The sequence below is a fragment of the Silurus aristotelis genome (genome assembly GCF_946808225.1).
Source record: "Silurus aristotelis genome assembly, chromosome: 9".
Taxonomy (NCBI): domain Eukaryota; kingdom Metazoa; phylum Chordata; class Actinopteri; order Siluriformes; family Siluridae; genus Silurus; species Silurus aristotelis.
In genome coordinates, this window is record NC_139582.1 from 5,879,732 (window position 1) to 5,903,016 (window position 23,285).

At 40.3% G+C, this 23,285-nt stretch overlaps 1 protein-coding gene across 7 annotated transcripts in view; it reads right to left on the bottom strand.

The window, feature by feature from the left end:
• The window catches only part of znf536 (zinc finger protein 536), a 183,609-nt gene that overhangs the window by 79,392 nt on the left and 80,932 nt on the right, over window positions 1-23,285 (bottom strand). For all 7 annotated transcript variants that reach the window (XM_083549851.1, XM_083549853.1, XM_083549852.1 and 4 more), the window contains one exon: window positions 14,753-16,998. In XM_083549851.1, the coding sequence (XP_083405977.1) occupies window positions 14,753-16,997 (2,245 nt within the window). In that variant the 5' untranslated portion in view covers window position 16,998. The remainder of the gene's footprint in view (window positions 1-14,752; window positions 16,999-23,285) is intronic.

Below are 23,285 nucleotides of genomic sequence, written 5' to 3' on the forward strand. Positions count from 1 at the left end.
CTCTTCATGACAAGCATGAGCAGAAAAAAAACAACTACCAGAACCATAAAGGTAAAATCCCAGCTGATTCTTCTGTTAAGGAAGGGCTGTAGCAAGGGCCACGAGAAAAGCAGCTTTGATGATCTTTCATGAATCCTCAACCCTGTGTCTAATGGGAAATACCTGTTCCTGGCAGGGGGAAGTGCTTCAGCAGCACGATTACACCTCACCTGCAGCCAGAGCCAGGAGAGAGGTGGCATTTAGGCGCTCGGTCCCCAGCGAGGGGCTCACGGAGCTCAGCCGTGGTTTTAGCCACGTTGAGGGAGCGGGATGAGCCGTAGCACTAAACCCCCACTAAACCTAATGCCTCCAGGGAGGAGAGCAAAAACTTCTCATAGGCTTGCTGCTAAAACACCCAAAACACTACAATAACGGCCCTTGGGTACAATCAACAAAATGTCAGGGCCTTCAGAAAATAAAAAAAGTTGCATCAGAGTTGATTTCTCACTAATATATTAAAGCACAATGGGCCTTAGGGAGAATAATTTAATAATTTAAAAGCTTATGCTTTATTAGGATTAAAATGACCCATTTTTTAAATTGAAACAATACTAATTATGAGTTTCCAAATTTTTTTTTTACTTTATCATTTTTTTTTTTTTCCGAGCTGTTTCTCAAAAGCGCTGAAGCAAAAATTTGATTGTTGAATCGTAAATCTTTCTTTCCCTCTCCCCGGTACAATCAGTAGACATAATATTTTTTGGAGAAATGGCCTTTATTATTTAACCAATAGAAATGTTTTTGACAGCTCGCAGGTCCTCTGACATATTTCTATATTTGACACCTTTTATTCTGTTTGCTTCAACACGTGGCAGTAAAACTTGCATTGTTGGTGGCTGAGATGACGATCAAATATGCAACATATTGAAAAAGGAGATTCAAAATAGTATTGAATAGAGATATCCACTCAGGGTCAAAGGGATTCCCTCAGGATTTTCTCGGCGTAACGGAAAGAGGATGAGGTTTATTTCAAACGGATATGAAATCCTTGAGAATACGAGTATGAATCAGTGTTGCAACCTTCTTTCCTCACACAGCAAACCTATACGACTCACTCCCATATGAGACATGCGTGACATTTAAAGAGCCAGGGAGAAGTTAACCTCGTCACCTCGACTCCTGTATCGCTGTTTCTGGTTTACTGCTCAGAAAAAAGAGGAGGAAGGATGTTCCTTGGTCACAATAGAGAGCGAATAAAACTGGTCATAAAGCTGAATGATGGTTGTTTTATCCAGTTTTGTATAAGTGAAGGTTAAAAATAATCATACTACTTATTAGTGGTAAGTACTATAACCATTTGTTTGGCATGCATTGAAACAAGGAATGTTTCAGGGGGACACAGTTCATACAGTGTGCTTAAATAATTACATATGTGTTATCTTAATGATGCCCACACATTCAGTTAGGGTATGTAAAGAGGAAGCCAGAGCACAGCTGTAAGATTTTGCACTGTTCTTTAGTTGCTCTGCTGTGAATTAAGTCTGTTTGCTATTTTGTAAACACGCTCGCTAACAGCTCTTTTCACATGAAAGTTAAAGTCAAATAACATATGCTATTAACAACAACAATAGGTGTTAACCGACTAAATTGCAATTGCGCTAGATCTTATACAAACAAACACCAAGCTTTGTTACCAAGACAACTGAAACAATGCGATTCCCGTGGCGCTGTCGGCGCTGCCACTTCTTGCTGCCGATGTGTGAAGAACTGTAACAGGCATAGTGTGAGATTTAAAGCAAAAAAAAAATAAAAAATCCTTACTGCTACAGTAATGTAGTGCATTTAACAGATTAAAGGAAAAAAAAACCCACATCCTGAGGGGCAATCAAAATATTTTATTATGAACTGGAAACGATTGAACTTCGCTTCACCCCTTTCTTTCTTTCTTTCTTTCTTTCTTTCTTTCTTTCTTTCTTTCTTTCTTTCTTTCTTTCTTTCTTTCTTTCTTTCTTTCTTTCTCTTGTTGCATTCCAGTGTAGCAAAATGAATTCAACTCCAAACCTAATTAATCCACAAAGGTTTCATGTCTTAATCCCCAAAGTCAAGGGGGTTACTGTCCTCACAAATGAGGTCAGTGTTTCTCCCAGTGGAAATATGGGAACAGCAGTGCAACTGAGAGAGACAGAAAGATTTCTTTTCCTCTTCAATACAGTGGAGATGCCTGCAGAGGTTGACACAGGGCAAGCAAATAGTATAGCTGGATCGTAGCTGCTCCACATCTTTAATGTGGAGCAAAAAACAAAACCCTGGACCATAGGATGAGAATGTGGAAAGATAGAATGACATGACTGATGAGTGTTACCACTCAACCTTCGTAACCTCCCCTGTCAGAATCCTTGTTTCCACGGTAATCGCACCAGGGCAGATTTCTCCAACTTGGACGCTAAGAACTCTTGTGTGACACATTGATGACAGTGATAGATTTGTCATCTTTCTAACACAACACACTCGAGCCCACTCTGTAGCTGCACTGCTGCATGTGTAGCCTTGCCAATGGATGAGAGATGAGCTATATGACCCTTGGAGGCTTCACCAAAGCCTGAGGGAACGATCTAGGAAATAACCAAGAATCGTTGACCTCCTACAAAGCGAGGCCAGCCAATGAGATTTCAAACTCCAAATGGCAGGCAACAGGCATATGAAGGGTGAGCGCGGCAAAGCCGACTCAACAGCTTGGAGAAATCTGCCATCCATCGCTATGTACAGTAGCATAAACCCGGGGTAAAAGGAAAAAAAGACAGAACATACTGTAAAGGCAGCGTTTCAAATTGGCAAAAAAGACAGACCACCACAAACAGAACAAAGAGCTTCTTTTCTACCCACACTAAGTGGAGGCTCCGTATGAACCCAACATACCACACAGTCTCATTAGCAAGAGCGCCGCTGTTTATGATTACCCATAATTACCAGCACTCGAATGAGACCTAAGAAGAAGAAAAAAAAAGAACATAAGAGGAAGGAGAGGAAAAGAAAATAAAAAGAGAAAAAGAAACAGGGGCAGATAGACGAAGAAAAAAAAACTAACACAACTCTAATCTGTAAAGGATTTTTTTTTCCTTTATTTTTTTCAAGTTCATTTATGAGGTAAAAATGGAAAAGGTTAACATCGTCCTCACTTCCTCTGCACTCGCCACTTTACGGCGGGATTTCAAATCTGCTACTGTTTTTTTTTCTCTTTTTTTTCCTCATACACAAAGTACGAATCAGCTGTCAAAGTCGGTGCTTGTTGATTTTTATCAGACAGGTTATTACATTTTGAGAATGTGACAATTCAAAAGCCCTCGATCGTTCCGTAACTTTGCCTCAGGGTGCCGATGCGACATGATGGAATGTGAAATAGGAAGACAAAGAGCACACGTGCAGACTGTTAGAGAGCGAACGACAGTCATGCATAGTCATGTTCAACTGCTCTGCATTGATTTCTAATTTCCTGAAAATAAACTATGCTTTAAACTATATCATACTAAACAGAGCTGGGTTAGAAAAAATGACACTCTATGCTATGACTCTATGACACTCTTGTTTCCTAGGAAAACATTAACGATGCATCATTTTTTAATAACAAGACACAGAACTGCTACCTGAAAAAGAAAGAGAGAGAGAGAAAGGGAGAGAGAGCGCTCATATTCTTCTTTTAAATCACAGAGGATGTACAGAGGAGAAAAAAGATTTAAAGGAGAAAAAAAAAAACACAATTGTTTATTGATTTTATAATAGGCTTAGTGCCAGAGAAATAAAGAGGAGGTCAACAAGCGAGCCCCAGCATGAAGCAATAGCGTGACAAACACGAGCTTACATGCAGGTAACAAGGCCGAGTGTCAGAATTCTGAGAATACAAGAGCCTTGTTTCCACTATTAACCACGAAAATAGCACAGGACTAGTTACTTCTGTTTGTTCTGTTTCGTGAAAAACATTCATTTAATCATTTAAGGCTTTCCGTTTCAAGCAGGGCAGTTTACAAGACAGGGAAATATATGCATTATATTTGTATTATTGTTAAAATTATTATTATTATTATAGTAGTAGTAATAGTAGTAAGATTAATGTTACATAAAAAGCATTAAAAATACTAATAAATAATAAAAAAAATGTGTTTTATAGTAATTCAGCAAATTTTGATTTTGTGTTATCACACTAAATCACTTTAATCACTTCAATTTGTACCGTCAATATCTGCCATACACATCCGTCCACGTCTAGATTCAGGTATATACATATATTTACTATAGTTTCTACTTTTTTATTTATCTACTTTATGCTTTATTCTTATATTCAATCCCTTTTTTTATGCTTAAATGTTGGACAGTCGTATAAAGAATTTCACTACTACTACTACTACTACTACTACTACTAATAATAATAATAATAATAATAATGATAATAAAAGTAACAGTAAGAGCATTAAAATATAAAATGCAATGGCAATAGTAGTACTACTAATAATAATAATTGATTGAATAATAAACAGCTTTTGCTGTTGTTGCTGTATAGTAGCTTAGAGTATTATTACTTTAATTATTCAATAATTAATAATGTGACAGAAATAATAATAATTATTGTGATTTTTTCGAATAATTGAAATAATTAAATAATAATTCAGGTGAAATGTATTTATTTATTTGTTAATTTATTATGCAGGTTTGTTTTTTGGTCATTTGCTCAAGCGGTGTTTTTTGTGACAGAATGACTTAAAATAAAGAAGTAAAAACTGCTCAACTGGTCAGTATGCCATGACATACTGTAGCTGTTAACTTCCCCTGCCAGCATGAGCAGAGTGAAAACTTCATAATTTAACTTCGCATTTATTCATGGGTAGATCTGCATTGCTATCAGCTACAATTCAAATTAAGTAGAACATATTCAAATGATCTCCCATCTCTTCAATTAATGACTCAATTTCACCATCAGTCATCTTTGATTTGATCAACAAAACGAATAAAAAATATCAGGTGAGCGACCCCTTGCTCTCTCTCTCTCTCTCTCTCTCTCTCTCTCTCTCTCTCTCTCTCTCTCTCTCTCACTCACTCTCTCTCTCTCAGCAAATCACCCTGAGGATCTAAAGCCTGGGTGCAGACGGAGACGCAGTGATGCTGAGGATTTCTGTCTCTGTGTGAGAGAGGAAGAGAGTAAGGATCAGTGTGTATGTGTATGGCCTGATATATGGATGATAACACTAATTAGCTCATTTTGTTTGGGGCACAACACTCATTAAAAACCCAGTGGGGCCATTAACGCTACCGTCCCTCCAAAACACTGCAACCGCCATATTAATCTCGCAAGCTCCTACTTCTAATGGCTACTGCTTCAGGTTGGGTTGAGAAAAAAAAGATTTGTGGGTTCGGAATTTATCTCATTCCGAGTCATTTTTACATAGAATCGCGAGGTATACACTCATTTCTTTCTCTCTTACCAATTACCCAGTATACCTCCTGCTCAAGGCTATGCTCACTGATGGTGCATGGGAAAAAATAAATAAATAAAAAAACGAGGATTCACGCACGCTGAGTTTGACAGTGTTTTCAGCATTACGTGGTAATGTACCCATAATACCACTGCTTCACCGAGGCTTGCAATGCCATAAGGCAGCACTTACAGTCAGGCAGTTGAAGCTGATAGCACAGGCCTGGTAGGATTAAGTTGGGAAAAATAGCATCCTGTTAATAGACGAAACATGGAAGCCTCACTCTCAAGGGCTGGGTATATCAAATCTTCAATGTGGCTGCTTTTCTTTGCCATTTTTTAAGCATTGCAACCTGTTCTGGGATTTACATTCAGCTGCGGTTAGAAAGCGGACGTGGTACCTAGCACTACATGGCAGGTATCCATGGAATCACAGAGGATCCTGGAAATCACAGAGCAGCTCCTTACCCCAAACAGAAACACACTCGCCCATTTTAAGCAGCTTGAGAACATGGCGAAATAGCATGCGATCTGAATCCAGCTGGGTTCCCAGTCTTCCACATCCCAGTTTCGGATGGAGGAGGGTGAAAAGGCTAATATTCTCCATCTCTGAGCTGGATATTAACAGTGTTGATGAGATATATGAGTTTGCCATTTGCCCACGGAGCGGTGATGCTCCGGCAGAACTCGGTACCATATGGCTGGTGAGAGATTTCCTCCCTCTCTTCCTCCTATCTGAGCCTGACAGCTGGATGCCTGCTAACAGGGGACGAGGAGCTTGGCAGCTGCGAGCTGAGAGCATAGCTTTGATGCAACGCAAACTTTCTACAGGTAGGTGAGGGGAGGGTGAGACGTATAGCCAGCAAACAGGGAAAGGTGTGAGTGGGAAGAGGAACAGGGAGAGAATGGGGAGGAGAGAAAATGCTACTGGGAGCACATTAAAACGTACAGCTGGCGAGTACAAAAGTGAGGGGGCTTTTCTTTTTTTCTCGAATTCTTTTTTTTCTTTCTTTCTTTTGAGTCAAAAGAACCTTTCATCATCTAAAAAAACAGCTTCTTTTTGGATACAATGATGCAAGTACGATGATGTTTTGTAGAGTAAGAATAAAACAGTGCATCTCACTTTTTTGCCGTTTTAATCAATGTAGAAAAGAGACAGCATCTGGTGAAACGTGGTGTTTCACATGGCAATTGAGCCGTAGAAGAAAATCAAAAAGTTTAAAGGTAGGGGGAAAAAATTTTAAATAAACTGCCTGTTGGGTTTAAGTGGCCTTGTGCGTAGGGAGTAAATAACTCATTCACTGATGAGCTCCATAGCTTTCCATTGGGGCAGCTTATCAGCCCTCCCCTGTGCAAGAGGGGGAGGAAAAGCCCAGAGACACTGCAGTGTCCTACACTCCAGATCAAATAATTCACCTCTTATTAATCAAAAACCAGCCACTCAAACACGCAGGAGGTAGTAATGTTCACATGGCCACTTCCTATCACTGTCAGCAACAATAAACAACGCGGCTGTACGCCTGAGTTGCTGAAAAGGGCAAGAGATCCTTATTGGAGCGTTACACAAACCAAAATGTCTGCGGTGGAAATGATAAATGCCAATAGTACACATAACGAGTAAAGCAACTTCCTAACTGACTGGTAAAGATCAAGGAGGGTGAAGGAGATAGAAGACAGGGAGCTAAAGGTTACATAACCAGAGCAGGCTTTCCTGTAACATTCCGCACATACACGGCAGTAATGTATTTAAACATGAATTCATTATTTAAAATAAAAAAAAAACGTGTTCTACACATACAAATAAAAACTTTAATAAGATTCACTTTTTTATGTCTTCTTTGTTTGCTGGTTTTTGGTTTAGAAATTCTTGCCAGAGAGCTTCACAGGAATAGAGGTGTGCATTAGGACTGAAATGGCAGGCAGTGCTGCCATTTCTACCTTTAAAGGTATTTTCTTTGGAAAAATAACATTTAGACAATTTCCACATAATGTTTAAATCTAAACGCAGATACATATTTCTAACAGTAAACAGATACAGGTCTCATAGAGCTCACAGATCTCAGAGCACCTTGAACTCTTTATCCTCATGGGTGGTGAAGTGGCATCCCAGCACATGATACCACTTGTAACAGCCACAGCATGCTTGAGGAGATGAACAGAGAATAAAACACCATGTTCTGTATCATTCCTACTGCTACACTTCATACCTGGACAATGATAAGGAAACTAGTATAATAGCCTAACAAGCAAGTTTGTATGGTTCTATGTTTTACGAAATAATTATATCTGTATATCTATTTCTTAACTACCCTAGACCCAAGTTTCATCCTCTAGTTGACTGTACACCATAAAACACTGTCTGCTTCATGTACTGTGCACAAAACGAAAAATATAATTTCACCCGTCCACTATGTGTTCATCTACCTCTTTGTGTCTATGCTGAGTTTGCCCTGTCTTACCCCCATCTGCCAGAGGAGGGATCTGCAGGGGGAAAAAGATGTGCCCAAGCAGAGCGCTATGGCATCCCAGCTCTTTATTTCCCCCAGTCACATTACCATCCGAAGTTTTTCGCCTCCATAATCTAAACGTTCGGCTCCAAGAACCGTATGAATGATTTTTTAATTCTCTCCCAGCACTCTGTTTCACAGCACTCCTCTCCTTCTGTCTCTCCATGCTCTCTCCCTTCTTTTGCCCACCTCCCTTCTTCCCAACCAGCCGTTTCGCTCACATTTCAAAGTAGCACCTAGGCCACGGTTTGTGAGATCTGACCCTCGTTCAATCCTCATCACCCATCATGCCCTCTCCAACCATCCCTGAATTTCCATCTCACTCTATCATGCACAGTTCTGCTCTCTGGCTCTCTCTCTCTCTCTCTCTCTCTCTCTCTCTCTCTCTCTCTCTGCTGCCAGTCTCCCTCCCTCCTTTTCTCCCTCTCTCTCCCTCTCTCTCCAGGCCCCCTGTTGCTGCCTGCTACCCTGAGCTGTGGTGTCGAGTTTGGCTAGAGTCGAGAGGAGCAGCTGGGCCAGGCTAACGGGGAATGATAATGACCTCAGAAATCTGCTCCTCGCTCCACAACAATAGGGTGCTCAGTCTAGTGGAAAATTGTGTTCATCAGCTAGCTCTGCTCTCTTACTAATTGACATTGCCAAATATTTTAAGAACAATTGGAATGCATGGCCGCAAAGAAATGAAGATCTTAATCCGTAGACTCTCCCCCCACCCTTTCTTTCTCCTGACCATTCGAGAACCCTCTGTCTCCTTTATTTCTTTTTGATTAAAAAATAAATATCGCAAAAAAAAAATAAGAACATGCAAACTTTTCATGTCATTATCTGCCTCATGTCAGTGTTGTGATGCTGACACAAAAGGCTTTTTCATGTGGCCTGTCAATGGTGTTAGGAGAGAGAGAAAGAGGAAAAAAGGGAATGAGAGAGTGGAAAAAGGACAGAGATACTCATCAGCGCATGATGAATGCCCTCCACCCCCCACCACAAAACCCTGTCCTGTGCTATCCAACACAGCATGGCTGTGGGAGAAAAAGCAATCTGTGACAAGTGTATCTGTCTCGAAATACTAATCCATATAACGTTTGTTTTGTTTGTTTGTTTGTTTTATAATGAGCAAAAAAAAGACAGAGAGAAAGTTAAAGAGAGTGAAGAAGAAGAAGAGACTTACTGTAGAAAGACTAGGGGAGGGGGTGAAAGTAAGGGAGGGAGGGGAGGCTAAAGGAAGATTCTTCTGTCATGGTATCATATGCCTGGTCCTCCATTTTTAATGAGACAAAGGTCAATGTATTCACTTGCTCTTTCACACGAAAGGCACCCCAATCATGCCCAAGTTAACTTGTTCAAACAAAGCAGCCTCCTACCCGGATCCACTGTTTGTATGCATTGGTTTTTTGAGAGACACGAAAAGACAGGAGGAATAGAGAGAGAGAGAGAGAGAGAGAGCGAGAAAGAGAGAGAGAGAGAGAGAGAGAGAGCGAGAGAGAGAGAGAGAGAAAGAGAGAGAGAAAGAGAGAGAGAGAGAAAGACTCATTCCAGAGGAATTCGGCTCTGATGGAGTCAGACAGCTGTCACCCTCCCGCTCTCCAGTCAACATTCCCATCACAGGCACAAAAAACAGCGTGCCATCCTGCCATTCAGCAAATAGTTTCAACTTTCGTGAAAGGGAACTCAGCGTCAATAACAAGGCTCTGGCTCTCCAGCGGACTGAGTGACCAAAAGACTCGCCTGAACCCTTCCACCGAGCCAAGCACGGCTCCCCGTATCACACAGGGTTAACACGGCACAAGATCACAATTTCCCAATTAAAGCAATGACACCTTCCAAGCCTGCTGAAGAGATGTCATACTGATGCATTTAAAATATTAATATTCAAACAGGCTGCCTACCCCAGCACAGCATCCTTCTGTTACGGAAAGATAAATATTATGTTTTAATTATAAAAACATAAAACAGAAATGGAGAGAGTGATGAAAAAAGCCCGTCCTTGCCAAGGAGGCTTGTACAGGAGAAAGGTAAGCAATGTTTTGGCAAAGACATGGAATTAAAATCTGGTTGGTATACTGCATGCAGTTTACTTTCTCCAACCTGTTCTCTTTCCTTCCCTTTCTCTCTCTCTCTCTCTCTCTCTCTCTCTCTCTCTCTCTCTCTCTCTCTCTCTCTCTCCCCACTACATTGCTCTGTGTTGTCTCCATAACCAAGCAGGGAATCCTAACAGGATCATTAAGACATAAAACAGACTGATAAATGTTTCATAAGGACTGCCCGGTGACAGCCTCAAAGGAGTACGGGCATTACAGAGAGACAACACGCTCAGCCTTGCTTTCATATACACTTTGGAATACAATTGGAAATTTTAATATATTGAAAAAAAAAAATGCTAATTCCCACTATGGGTAATATTTACAAATTAAGTCTAAAAAGAGAGTATAAGAAAAGATAAGAAAGAAATATAGAAAGAAAAGTAGGCATGCGAGAGATAGAAACCAAATGAGCTACTGAGGGGGAAATAAATTGGCCTTTTATATTGTTCAAGCATGCACAAAAATACTAAGCCTACATTTATCCAAGGCGTGTCAATCAGGCAAGCATTCAGACAATTAATGCTCTGAATGGGGCTTTTATCATTTAAGGACACCAGAGCCCTGACCTACTGTACTGAAATACGCCAGCATAATGAACTCGCCTCACACATTATGACATCTTTTCACTTTTTTTGTGAGCTACCACTAAAAAAAAGAAAAAAAGAAACAAGACAGACTGAGGCTGGTAAAGAAAAAAATTAGTGATTTATATTCGTGCTTGAAGAAAAATAAAAACATGAAGAATATAATATAATAATGAAAAGAATTCGGGATATGAAACATCTTCAATAGTAAAATATATAGTAAGTGATAAAGTACCAGTTGGGTGCCAATGGAGGATTAATACATATAATATAAAAAATATATGAAATAATATAATATAATTCAATAAAAAAATTATATAATATAATATTTCATCATCTCCCGCTTAGCCGTAATTCGGGTCGCGGGGGCAGCAGTCTAAGCAGATTCCCCAGACACTTCTCCGTGTCCAGGGATCAGGCTGTCAAGGCCCCCGCCTTCGACTGCTGCCCAATCCTCTCGGCACCGGTCCCTTATGGTCCCTCCTGCAGGTGGTGAGCCCACGGGAAGGCGGCCCCATGTCGCTCCGACGTCACGGTCCTTGGTTTTATTTTTCTCGTAAGGGTGCCCTGGAGCATAGAGGGTTAAGGGCCTTGCTCAAGGGCCCAAGAGTGGCAGCTTGGTGATACCGGGGCTTGAACCCCCGACCTTCCGATCGGTAACCCAGCGCCTTGACCGCTGGAGCCCCCACACCCCCATAATATAATATAATATAATATAATATAATATAATATAATATAATATAATATAATATAGAACACTTATAATACTGTGTGTTTATTTAAATTCATAACAATAACAATAATTGTAAATATAGAAATCTTAAGGAAATTTGAAACTCTGGACGTTAGCGCACAATAAAAAAGAAAACATAGGAAACATTTGTTTGAAAAGTCAGAACAAATGAAAGCAAGATCATTTTGGTTTTATTTGGACTTTAATTACGCAGCAATTACATTGTAACAGTAATTCTGCATGTGTAATTACCCCTATTGTAACTGCGTAATTAGATGAATATCCATGCTTTATAACCTAAGGCATCCGTTGGCAAAATCCAATTTCGATTTGTATGGCACAAGCGCTCCACCGAACATGTTGGACAGCACTGAGGACCAAGGGATATGTAATGTAATCCTCGTTTGTGTTAAAATGCTTTTTATCCCTTAAGATTTTCAGGAGGAGGAAAAAAATTATAAAAGGGTGAAGGAAAAATGGGACACAAGATTGAATATGCAGGTAATAGGAGATTACCTTTGTGTGAGTTAAGGCCTCTTTTTACAATTAGATTGATGATGATGATAAAGTAAAAAAAAAAAAAAAAAACTTTTGAATGAATAGAGGAATATTAGCATGTCGTCAAAGAAAAAAGTCTAGCTGACCCTCAACCCCGGCAGCCTTTTGATAACAACACTGACCTCTTCCTTTTCATTCACCCTTTTGTGTGCATTCAGATGGAATCAGTGTATTTGGAGATCTGGCTTTGACACCCCTGCCTTACATAGCATTACTTCAGGTTTCAATAGTGCCTGTTGTGGCATTCAGAATAAACTGCTGTTTAAGGCAATCTTTGCCTCGCTCTTTCTGTCTCTCCATGCTGTCGCTCAAAGGCCTTCCATAATGAATTCAGAAACACTATCAAAAGTGGAGCCCCCCTTGTTTATAGAGCCCAATTCCGAGTGAAGAATCTGAAATAACAATGGATTCCTTCCTCAGTCAAACCAATCTTGTAATAGTAATAAGAAATGAAAGAGGAGATGGGAGGAAAAAAAATGTAATAAAGGAAAAGATAGAGCAGACGTAAAAAGGGCTAGAGATTCCATTGAATAAGAAGCATACATTTAGGGTTGATTATTGAGAGGGAGAGGAGAAAGGTCCTTAAAGGACGTTTCTGAGGCAACTCTCTCTCTCTCTATCTCTAAACAAGTGTAGTGTTAAAGACAAAAGCGATTGTGTCGACCTTCTTTCACAGTTGAGATGTTATTGTTGATTACTGTAATTCAAGTTTAACTCAAAATTGCAGTGGGTAGGTGGTTTAGAGGTTGGCAGAGCTTGTCGAAGGGAGGCTGGCAGATAAAGCCGCTGTGTGTTAAAGAGAATTTTTTTTAAACGATAAAAAACCTACAGTTGAGAGAGGAAGTCTGTTCTCAAAGGATGACAGCAACAAGAGAGATATTAAAAGTAAAACAGAGGTATATAACCTGCCACATCCTGTTGCCTAATTTGCAAACACATATGTTTGCAAGCAAGTGCATACAGTAAAAAAACAACATGTTTCAAAAGTCATGAAGATGCACGTTTCATAATAAATGAAGGCACACAGAAAAATGGGGGGGGTTTTATTGATTCAATCATTAAAGGGTTATTTTCCAGTTAGTTTTTATTATTTTATGCAACTAATCAAACTAATATTAAAGCTTTACATGAACTCGGCCAGTGAGTATAATGCTGCTTCACTTCCTCCCTTTGCAATTTTTACCTGTAACTTTGTTGTGGGTTCCAAAAAAAAAAGGTTATGCTACAAACAGAAGCAGAAATGTGTTTGCACCATGGCTTTACATGTTTGAATTCACACGTCTGAGAATGTATCAGCTTCCCTGGTCTGTCACAGCTACACAGAGACCTCAAGGTCAATCTTAAGACACAGCTGTGTCAGTGTGGGGACTGGTGGGGGGTTACTGGCATCACGCCCTTAGCACCTAAGCAGGATACTGACATGGGGATTTCAAATGGTGATCACACTTTAACACTAGCAAGGACAAAGAGAGAAAGACAGAGGGAAAAAAAAGGAAATGTTAAGAAATGTTTATACCTTAATGAAATGGGGCATGTCATAAAACAACCATTACTCAGACAATTAATCAATCATGCTTTAAGAAATCTTTATGTGGGGGGGGTGTTATGACAGTTGAATTATTAAATATATGACTATGTCTTAGTACAGAAACACAAAAGCTTGAGCTGAATAAATTATTATATAGTTCCTGCTTATAACCAAATAGCCAGTGTAGGTCTTCCTGACAGTTTTATAATAAAGCAAGATTTCACAAGAGTTTATAAAATGGCATGAGTTAAACATCACTGTTTTAAAGTACTCGTAAAAGAGATGCAAAAGACATCAAACTTTCCGCATTAAAATTCATAGCATAATTACTTTCATATCACCCCCCTCTCTCTGGTGAAATGTGTTTAGGTTAAACCATCTCTCTATAAAAAAATAGGCTTTATCTTCCTCTCATTTTCATTAATTCCTAATTGGGGTTGGGGTTGTCTGTTATTATGACTTAGATTAAAAATAAGCATAGCCCATTGCATGTTCAAACCCATCTCACTACATGAGGGTGATAAGGGAATAAATAAACAATTCCTCCTGTACTGTTGAAATTAAGTTGCTTAGAGCCTTAAGCTAAACTACAGCCTGTGTTATTTTTTTTTTCCTCCCCTCAACAACTTAAAAGCACATTTTACCATGCAAATGGAGTTCACTTTTTTTCTTTTGACCTGCTTTATATGTATATCTTTAATTAGTGTCTTGTTTAGCTTAAACCAACTGATTATCACATAGTCATGACCTAATTATCCGACAGGCTGCATAGCTGCAGTGTTCTTCTGCGAGGAATGCAAAAGTTACCTTTAAAAACTTCTGTAATCATTAGCTGCAAATTCTCTTAATCCCACTAAACACACTTTATGTGCAGGAAAAAAAAGCTTTGTGTCACTCAGCGGTGGTAGAGTCACTGTCTCTTTCTTTAACATGGAAATGATTTAATCATTAGTAATTGGCCATGTCCTCAAAGCGCTTTCATGAATTTTTACAGTGATATCTGAGAAGTGGATGCCATGTGTCTTGTCAATTTGTATCATTAACTAGGCATATAGTCTAAAGTAAAACGGGCGATTGATTGGCATTTGAAGTGACGTTCAAAGTCTCCAGGTCATTAGTGAAATGAGAAGCTAAGACTTGTAGTGGCTTGAGCAATATTATACAAAAAAAAAACTTATTTTTTGATCCACTTAACCCGTATAAATTGAATATAAATATCAGTTTCTGTTGGAAATGATAACAGTATGGAAAAAATAAACCCCTTTGTTGCACTTAAGTGGGCATAATCTATTAGTAAGTATCAGCAATAAAATGGTTTTACCTGAGGATGGGGAAGAAGGATGAGGACTGTCATCCTGCACACTTCCTGTCTGGGAGTGGCCTCCTCCAGCCCCACTCTCCTCTGTCACATTGGATGAGCCTGGGGTGGTGGAACGGCTGATAGACTGCGACTCAGGGTCACTGGCGGATCCACGCCTCTCATCTAGGCCATGCTGCAAACTGTCTTCTGGGCGCCGGTCTTTGTTGTGCACCCGAGAGTGGACCACCATCTGGTGGTAGGTTCTGAATACTCTACCACAGTCAGGGCACTCAGTGGGCTTCTCTTTCATGCTGGCTAGACTGTACTCGAGCCCCTGGCCAAGGCCCAGGCCACCATGGTGAGGCAGGAACTCACGGTGTCCATCAAAGCTCCCAGCTTCTTCCTTCATGGACAGCATGCTTGCACCAGTTCTTACCCCATGGAGGGCATCAGGGTGGCTTTTCTGTTTTAGGCACTCACTGGAATCTAAAGTAGAGTGCTCATGTTTGTCTTTCCCAAAGACCACTATCCCAGCAGCACTAGTCATTTCTTCCTCTTGCACATGGGCACCATGGTGCTGATCTTTTGGCATGAAAGAACGCTCCATGGCCATGCTACGTGCCATGATCTGCCAAGCCTGGTAACTATTAAGTGGATCCATTTCTGCAACCTTTGCAGCTGCTTGTAAGCGCTCCATACAACTCGACTTTAGAGGAGGCACCAGGTTCAAGCAACCTAAGAGTGAACGCTTCTCATTCTCCCCCAGACCATGACTCATACCAGCCATTGGTCCCAACAGCTTTCCCAGCATTTCTTTCTCTTTCATGGCTATGCCAGCCTTGGCCAACATTTGGTGTTGTTCAGCCAGGCTCTGCTTTTCAGGACTGAGAAAACCACCTTGCAGACAGGAGATGTAACGCGAGTACAGGTTGGCATGAGCTTCTTGTGCTAAGCTGCTTATACTGTTGACAGAGGGCCCATCTTGCTCAGCTCCACCTCCAATCGGCGGCTTACTCTTAATGGCGAGCTTGTTGAGATGCACCTTCATATGATTTTTTAGGAACCAGGGCTCTTTGAAGCGACGTCCACAGATCTGACAACAGTGCTCAAAGGAATCCTTGTGCTTGCGCATATGACCTTTTAGGAACCAAGCCTGGCTGAAGATCTGGCCACAGACGTCACATCGAAACTCATTGGCAGGCTTCTCTCCACCACCAGCTCCTGCTCCCTGCCCTTGGCAAGACTCAGCAGTGATGTGTGCCTTCTCCACGTGGCTGATGAGGTCTTCTTCCTGGGAAGCAGCAAACTCACAAAGAGTGCACTTGTATGGTTTATGAAGAATGCGAATATGGCGCTCCAGCTCCTCACGCTTTTTGAACTTGCCTTTGCAAAAGGTACAGCGGAAGCCTACGGCTGGGTTAAGTGCCTGCTCATCTTGTTGGTTAGTGCCTGCTGGCTTAGGTGAGGCAGAGGGTTGTGCAAGCCCATCCGATGTGCCTCCCAGACTTGTTGGTGTTAAGAGCCCACATGCAGAGCCAGGCTGTTGCTGGTTTTGGTTCTGCACACCCAGGTGGGGTGGAAGCGATTGTGAAGGCTGCAGCAAGCTGTTTCTCATTTGCTTATCACGGAGGATAGCGCGTTCTTCAAGCTCATGAAGAAGTCGGTTTTCTTCACGTACACGGCCACGACCTTTTCCCAAACTGCCCAACTTGTGGGTACGTAGGTGAATCTTAAGGTTGCCCTTCTGGGCCGCTCGGTGATCACAGTAGGGACACTTGAAGGGCTTCTCACCGGTGTGGGTGCGCATATGCAAAGAAAGGATGCTATTAAAGCGGAATCGCTTTCCACATAGTGGGCATGGATACTTCCGATTCTTGCGTGCATCATCTTCTATATCATTCATCTGAGACATGATTCCCAAATTTTGTCCATTAAGGAACTGCTGCAGGTCGACACGACCATTGAGGCCACCAAGGGCACCTGCATCCATGTTGCGGTTGAGTTGATTGGCTAGCAAAGCCATCTGACTGCTAATCGGCTGACTTGCCAGTGCAGCATGTGTCTTCTCATCCAATGGGGTGGCAGCTTTTTCCTCTGGGATTTGTTGGCGGCTTGGAAGGTCAGGAAAGGCGTGGCCAAGTTGGGCTGTCAGCTGATGCAGCTTTTGACTGATTGGGTAGCGGCCATTAAGCATGGCACTGGTGATATGGGTGTCAGCATCTGGGACTGCTGAGGACACACCAAGGCACAAACTAGAGTCTTCCATCCTGCACATGTAATGAAAAGAAAAGACAGAGATAGCATACCGTCAGTACACACCTTTGGATAGCTTTAAGGCAAAATCTATTATCAATCTAATATCAACAGAAAATTAGACATGAGAGTTCAGGAACAAAAAAAAAGAAGGTAAAGCAGTAAGAAATATATCTCAATTAAAAATTCCCATTTAAACATTGACACTACTTTCATCATTGCAAATTATATCTACTATTTGTAGGAATGTACTTGTGAAGGCTAATTTAACAAAAAAAGGTTGTTTTTTTTTAAAGAAAAGTATCATAGTTTTTGTGCTTGGAGTTCTGTTTCCCAAGTAAACAAAATCCCAAGCAGGGTTTGGCACAAAGACAAGCACATTATATAGCAACTAAAATGTGAATTTGAAAGCTAGAAAACAAATTCTTCTCACACGTTTCTCTGGTGCTTTTTACGCAGTCTGCATGCGAGGAGGGGGAGAAATAGTTAATAGCGATGACTGCACTACAGTGACGAGTGTGAAGAAAAAAGTGAGTTTATCTCCTTCTGATTTATGAAGTACTACATGTACTCACACTTGGGGGAAAAGCTGTAAGTCTCAGAACTTTTTTCTCAAACAGTAACACAATTTTTGAGGCAATAATTACCCAGTAAACATGGCAAGGCACTGCATAATTAAACTACTTGGGCCCATCCTATCAGAATTCCTCCAATTACACGCCTTAATGAAACAGAGCAGGGCCATTGTCATGAAGCCGTCGCAATGCTACAATTATGATATTAACAATAGCACTTAAAACCAAGGGGTTACTCCAGTAAACACACACCCTTATCTCAGTGCTGCGACACTTGTCTTGGCGTAATTTTTCATTAAGAGGCACATTACGTTTGATGCGAATCACTTTGCTCTCGCCTTCGTTTTTTTATTTTTTATTCTTCCCCTCTCTCTCTCTCTCTCTCTCTCTCTTCACTCTCACTCTCATATGGCTTCCGATGAGTAGAAAACAACAGTTGGCATTATTGAAAGGGTTCCCAATGTATCAGAGGCTTCCCAGGCATTTAAAATGGCCACAGAGCAGCTCAGTGCACCATCAGGATGAAATGAATACACAAGCAGAGTCTGTTGTCATCTGGCAGGGTTGTGAAAATTTAGGATGCTGTGTGCTGTCTTAAGGAGGGATAATGGTTTCGCAACATTCCCCTGTGACAAACAGGGTCAAGCTTCAAAAACAATAACGCAAGATTTGCTTTAGTCAACAAAATATTGTATAATATCTCATTAAGCTGATTAGTATGCGGCTTAGTAACAGTGGCCATGTGCTATAACACATGACTGTAATTATATAAAAAAATAAATAATAATAATAATGATTTCAAGGCTGACTGCTAAGTGTTAGCATGAGAAACATTCCTTTAAAAGTCAAAAGGCAGAGACCATTACAGCTATGGATATAAAGCACCTTTAGCTAAAAAACAAAACAAAAAGAATTTCACTAATGCCTGTTTCCCATCATTCTCTCTCTCTCCCTCTCTCTCTTTTTCTCTCTCTCTCTTTTTCTCTCTCTCTCTCTCTCTCTCTCTCTCTCTCTCTCTCTCTCTCTCTCTCTCTCTCACTATTTCTTATTCTATCTCTATCTCAAACTCTCTATCACACACACATTCTCAATGTGTGATAGGGCAGGGAACTTGTACAGCTTGGTCATTAATAAACCTTTTAAATGGTGCAGATTGTCCCAGTTTACCCCAAAGGAGAGCTAATGACTCAGCATCCTGTCTCCTCAGCATGAGTCGGGGAACTTCAGGATGCTACTTTCTCTACAAGCATGTGAATTTTATAGTGCCTAGTGTTGTACAATATTTTATATAAAGTTATCCACAATAAGGCACAAACAATAGATCATAAAAAAATAAAAATTCAAATAAAATCAACCGTACATAGTTGGCGTTGTTTTAGCAGTGGGCGTGGAGCACATATTTGCTGACACTCGGACCTTAAGGCTCTAATAAAGGGCTGCCTGTTTGTTAGCTATTTACTCTTCCTATAGGCTAGAATAGCTGGACGTGCAACTCTTATCGCGCCGACATGAATAAACACACTGTGGTCACTTCCAGTTTGTGGTGAATGCATTGTGGGCTGCTGATGGATGCCATTTCACGTTGTCCCTCTGCTACATCTTTGAGGAATGTAAAGAAATGCAAGCATTGGCTTGGAACAATGCTCTGTAGGTGTATTATGGTTTTAATGACTGGTTATGAACACACTCACGCGCGTAGGGCATGCGTGCTGCGAAAATCTACATTGCTAAGCGTTTTCTGCATGAATTCCCGTATTCAGCAAAATAAAATTGGAGGAGGGAGTTAAAGACAAACATAAATTACTGATGGGTGAATTTGCGCAAATGTGGCCGATCAACTCAATTCAAATATTCAGACGAAGTCAATAATGTCGGGCTGATATTGTAGTTTTACCCCAGTGCTCATGGACTCCGGAGTTTCTTAAAAAAAAAAACTGTTAAAATTGATGTTAAAATTAGTTTGACTCGCTTTTCGCTGTCCCTGGTTCTGCAATATTAGATGAAGGCTCTTTGAAACTGGCTGCCATGCGCCCTGCTTTCTGCAATAGAAATGTAGGATTTCAGCAAGGCCTGATGAGCTGTTGCTCATTTGGAGAGATAGCAGCTTGCCCTTTTCTTCAATTTGATTTTCTCCTTTATCTTTACCATATAACAAAGGCAGATAGACAAAAGAACATTGTGAAATGAACTGACGAATCCAGTTTGTTTTTGAACATACCCTCACTGACGAGTGTATGCAAATGAAGCACATTAATATGCTTTTCTTGCTCCCAAGTCATTCCAGTTTTTTCTTTTTTTTCATATTAAAAAAGGGCATTTCTTATGGTTAAAAATGTGACATTTTTTCAACTTTCGGAGACATAAAAACTGTTTCTCTTACACTTGTATATACAGGCACACATGCACACACACACGCACGCACACGCGCACACACACACACACACACACACACACACACACACACACACACACACACACACACATACACACACACACACACACACATACAAAATACAATCTTTTAAAAGGCCATCCAAAAAAAAAAAAAAAGGCTCTGTGGGAATACTCAGTGAGAGGCATCACTATGGTGCAATTATCTACAACACGCATATTTTCCACAGTATAATCAGAAAAAGCTCGATGCCAGGAACCTTATCTCTAAAGAAACATAGAAATTAAAACCTACATCATATTAGTGCTCTTACATTTGACAATACTGGCGTAGTTAATCAATATACAATAACAGTCCCAAACTAAATCAGGGTCATTTTTTTCCAAAAAATACCACAGATATCATCACAAACATTTATTTATTTATTTATTTAATTATTTATTTATTTATTTGTTTTGTTTGTTTGTTTTTTGCAATCCACTTAATTTAAGATTTTTTTTGTAGTCACTTTAACAAAAAAAAAAAAAAAAAAGAAAGAAAGAAAAGGAAGAAAAAAAAATGTATATCAGCTTTGCAGATTTTGATCTGTAAAATCTATAATGTCCTATAATGGTTTCCTCTATTTTATATCTATGCACCATGACCCAGATAAAAAAATAAAAGAAGCACATACATCAGAGCTTTGATCTTTAAAAGAACTCAAGCTTATCTACATCTATAACTCGCCGAACGTTAAGCCTAGCCTCACCTATGTGCAATGAGTGCCATTGGTGGGTGATCCAGAGCAGACCCACTTCCTAACTCTTCATTCCTGTGGACCCTCGATTTCCTTGTTCGGGTCTGGGACGACCGCTCTGCAGCTGTAAAACTGAGACGAGGTCTGTGTATTATGTGTGTGTGTGTGTGTGTGTGTGTGTGTGTGTTTCTTTTTTTTTCTTGTACCTGCCACACGTAGTCTAAGAGCAGCCGCACGCTCTATTAATGCTAACTTTCTCACCAAGCTTTTTTAAAAGCCACCGAGACTTCCTCTGTTGGTGCGTTCTCACACGGGAGCCAGTGGCATGCATGTCTGTGGTTAATACACAGCCTTTCAAGCAACACGGCAAAACAACCGGATTCGTGTCTTATCTTATGCTTAACTTTCTGTCTTGCACTGCAAATTGCTTTGCACCACACACCTTAATTAGAAAGTAAAAAAACGACACTGTGTATCCTTGTAGGGCCTTTTTGTGTGTGTGTGTGTGTGTGTGTGTGTGTGTGTGTGTGTGTGTGTGTGGTGTGTGTGTGTGTGTGTGTGTGTGCGCGCGCATATTATCTCATCCAGTGACTGCCAGCACCTGTGCTTAACATGCTTTAAAATATATTATTACCTTTGCGGATTAGGCATCGCAGCTGCGTCATGTGTTTACAAATAGACTTTCAGGCACAATGTTAGTTTAGGCAACACTTGAGACTAAAACTTTTACCTTTGCTGTTACTAAGATGATCGTGTGATGATCGTGCTAAACATCTTTGATCTGATTGTGGTTTTACACAAAATGAGCAGGATGCATTTATACTTTCAATCGCAGGAATATTTGCTACTTCAGCTCTAACCTCTCAGTCTCGAACCAAACACTCGAGCACATTCGCATTACTGATTCTGTTTGTTTTGCAAACTATAGAAATTGTTCTTCAAACATGAGAAAGTTGGAACACACAAAGGTGAGGATGCTTCTGGTGGAAACAGCAGCCACAGATGATAGCAGTGAAGGCAAATTACACAAAACAGCCAAATGGACAAAAAGCATTAACCCTAACATTGGATCGCATTTGTAAAAGTATTTTTTTCTACCAATATTCTGTTAAGTAACCGAAGCACGGGATCACTAAAGTCTATTTTGCACTTAGACCATTTAGACAAAAGTTTGTGGACACCCAAATCATATGATTCATAAGTGCGTTTTGAGCGCTCCCACTGCTGCGGCCCGGGTTCGATCCCCAGTCAGGAAACCAACCCCAGCCACTCTTAGTGCCGGTCCCAAGACCGGATAAATGGGGAGGATTGCGTTAGGAAGGGCATCCAGCGTAAAAACATGTGCCAAATCAAACATGTGGATGATCCGCTGTGGCGACCCTAATAGGAGAAGCTGAAAGAAAGTTTATTTGCTGTTAGAATAACCTCCACACTTCTGGGAAGATATTTTACTAGTTTTTGGAGTGTGCTTGTGGAGATTTGTGTAAGACCTCATTCAGCCACAATGGTGTTAATAAAGTCAGGTACTAATGTAGGTGAGTTGAGGAGGCCTGAGGTGCAATACCTCCAATAGGTGTTCAATAGGGTTGAGGTCAGATCTCTATAGCAGGAGATCTTCCATTTCAAACAATGTAAAGCATATCTTTATGGATCTTGCTTTGTGCACAGGGGTATTGTCATGCTGAACAGGTTTGGGTCTCCAAGTTTAGGTGAAGAGAAAACTGTATAGGTAGGCCTCCTATATAATACTATACTCCTATTTATTTAATAGATACGGTTATAAGTGTAGAGTTAGAAGCCATTTAATACATAACTTATTCAGATCAAATAGCTTTGGTTTATCTGTCTAAGAGAGCATGCCTGAATTATTTTTTAGAAAAAACAGCTAAATAAAATGGTTACACTATGATCCGATGACTTTATGTGCTCGTGTCCTTGAGCTGATCCCTGCCGGATCTCACAAATCAGGATGAAGTACGTAAGTACTTCTCTATAAAACACACACCACTACAACTGAGCCTTGAATTGGCCCTGGAAAAGGTGACTTTTTAAGAACATCTTACCTCACAAAAAACAAAAAAAAACTATTTTTCTGCATGACTTTAATTATACAGGTATGTATGCACAAATATTTTTTTTTACATTCTTTCATTTAAAGAAGGGAAATAAGAAACAATCACCTAATCATTCGGTTAATGTAGATCATTATTGGTTATTCTGTAATCTTGAGTCTGCGGTATATTGATCAAAATTCATTGACTAATTACTATGAGGTGCCCGCGTTAATTAATTATAATGGAGGTCATCATCATTAATAAATCAATCATTATTTACTCGGTATAAAAGTCAGCCCAAGTTCCACATGGTCATTAATGACTTTGAAATAAAAAATGAGGTGAAGAATTTCAAAAGTGCTGGCCATATGGTGCATATCTAAATGCGAGGATATGATGTGCATGCTATGTATTTATGGACGTATGGGCCGAAATGCACAATAGATAAATCATGAGCAGATCGTGGCTTGAATCCCACTTTGTGCATATTAGTGTCTTAGGCCTGACTCTCCCTCTCTCCCTCTCTCTCTCTCTCTCTCCCTCT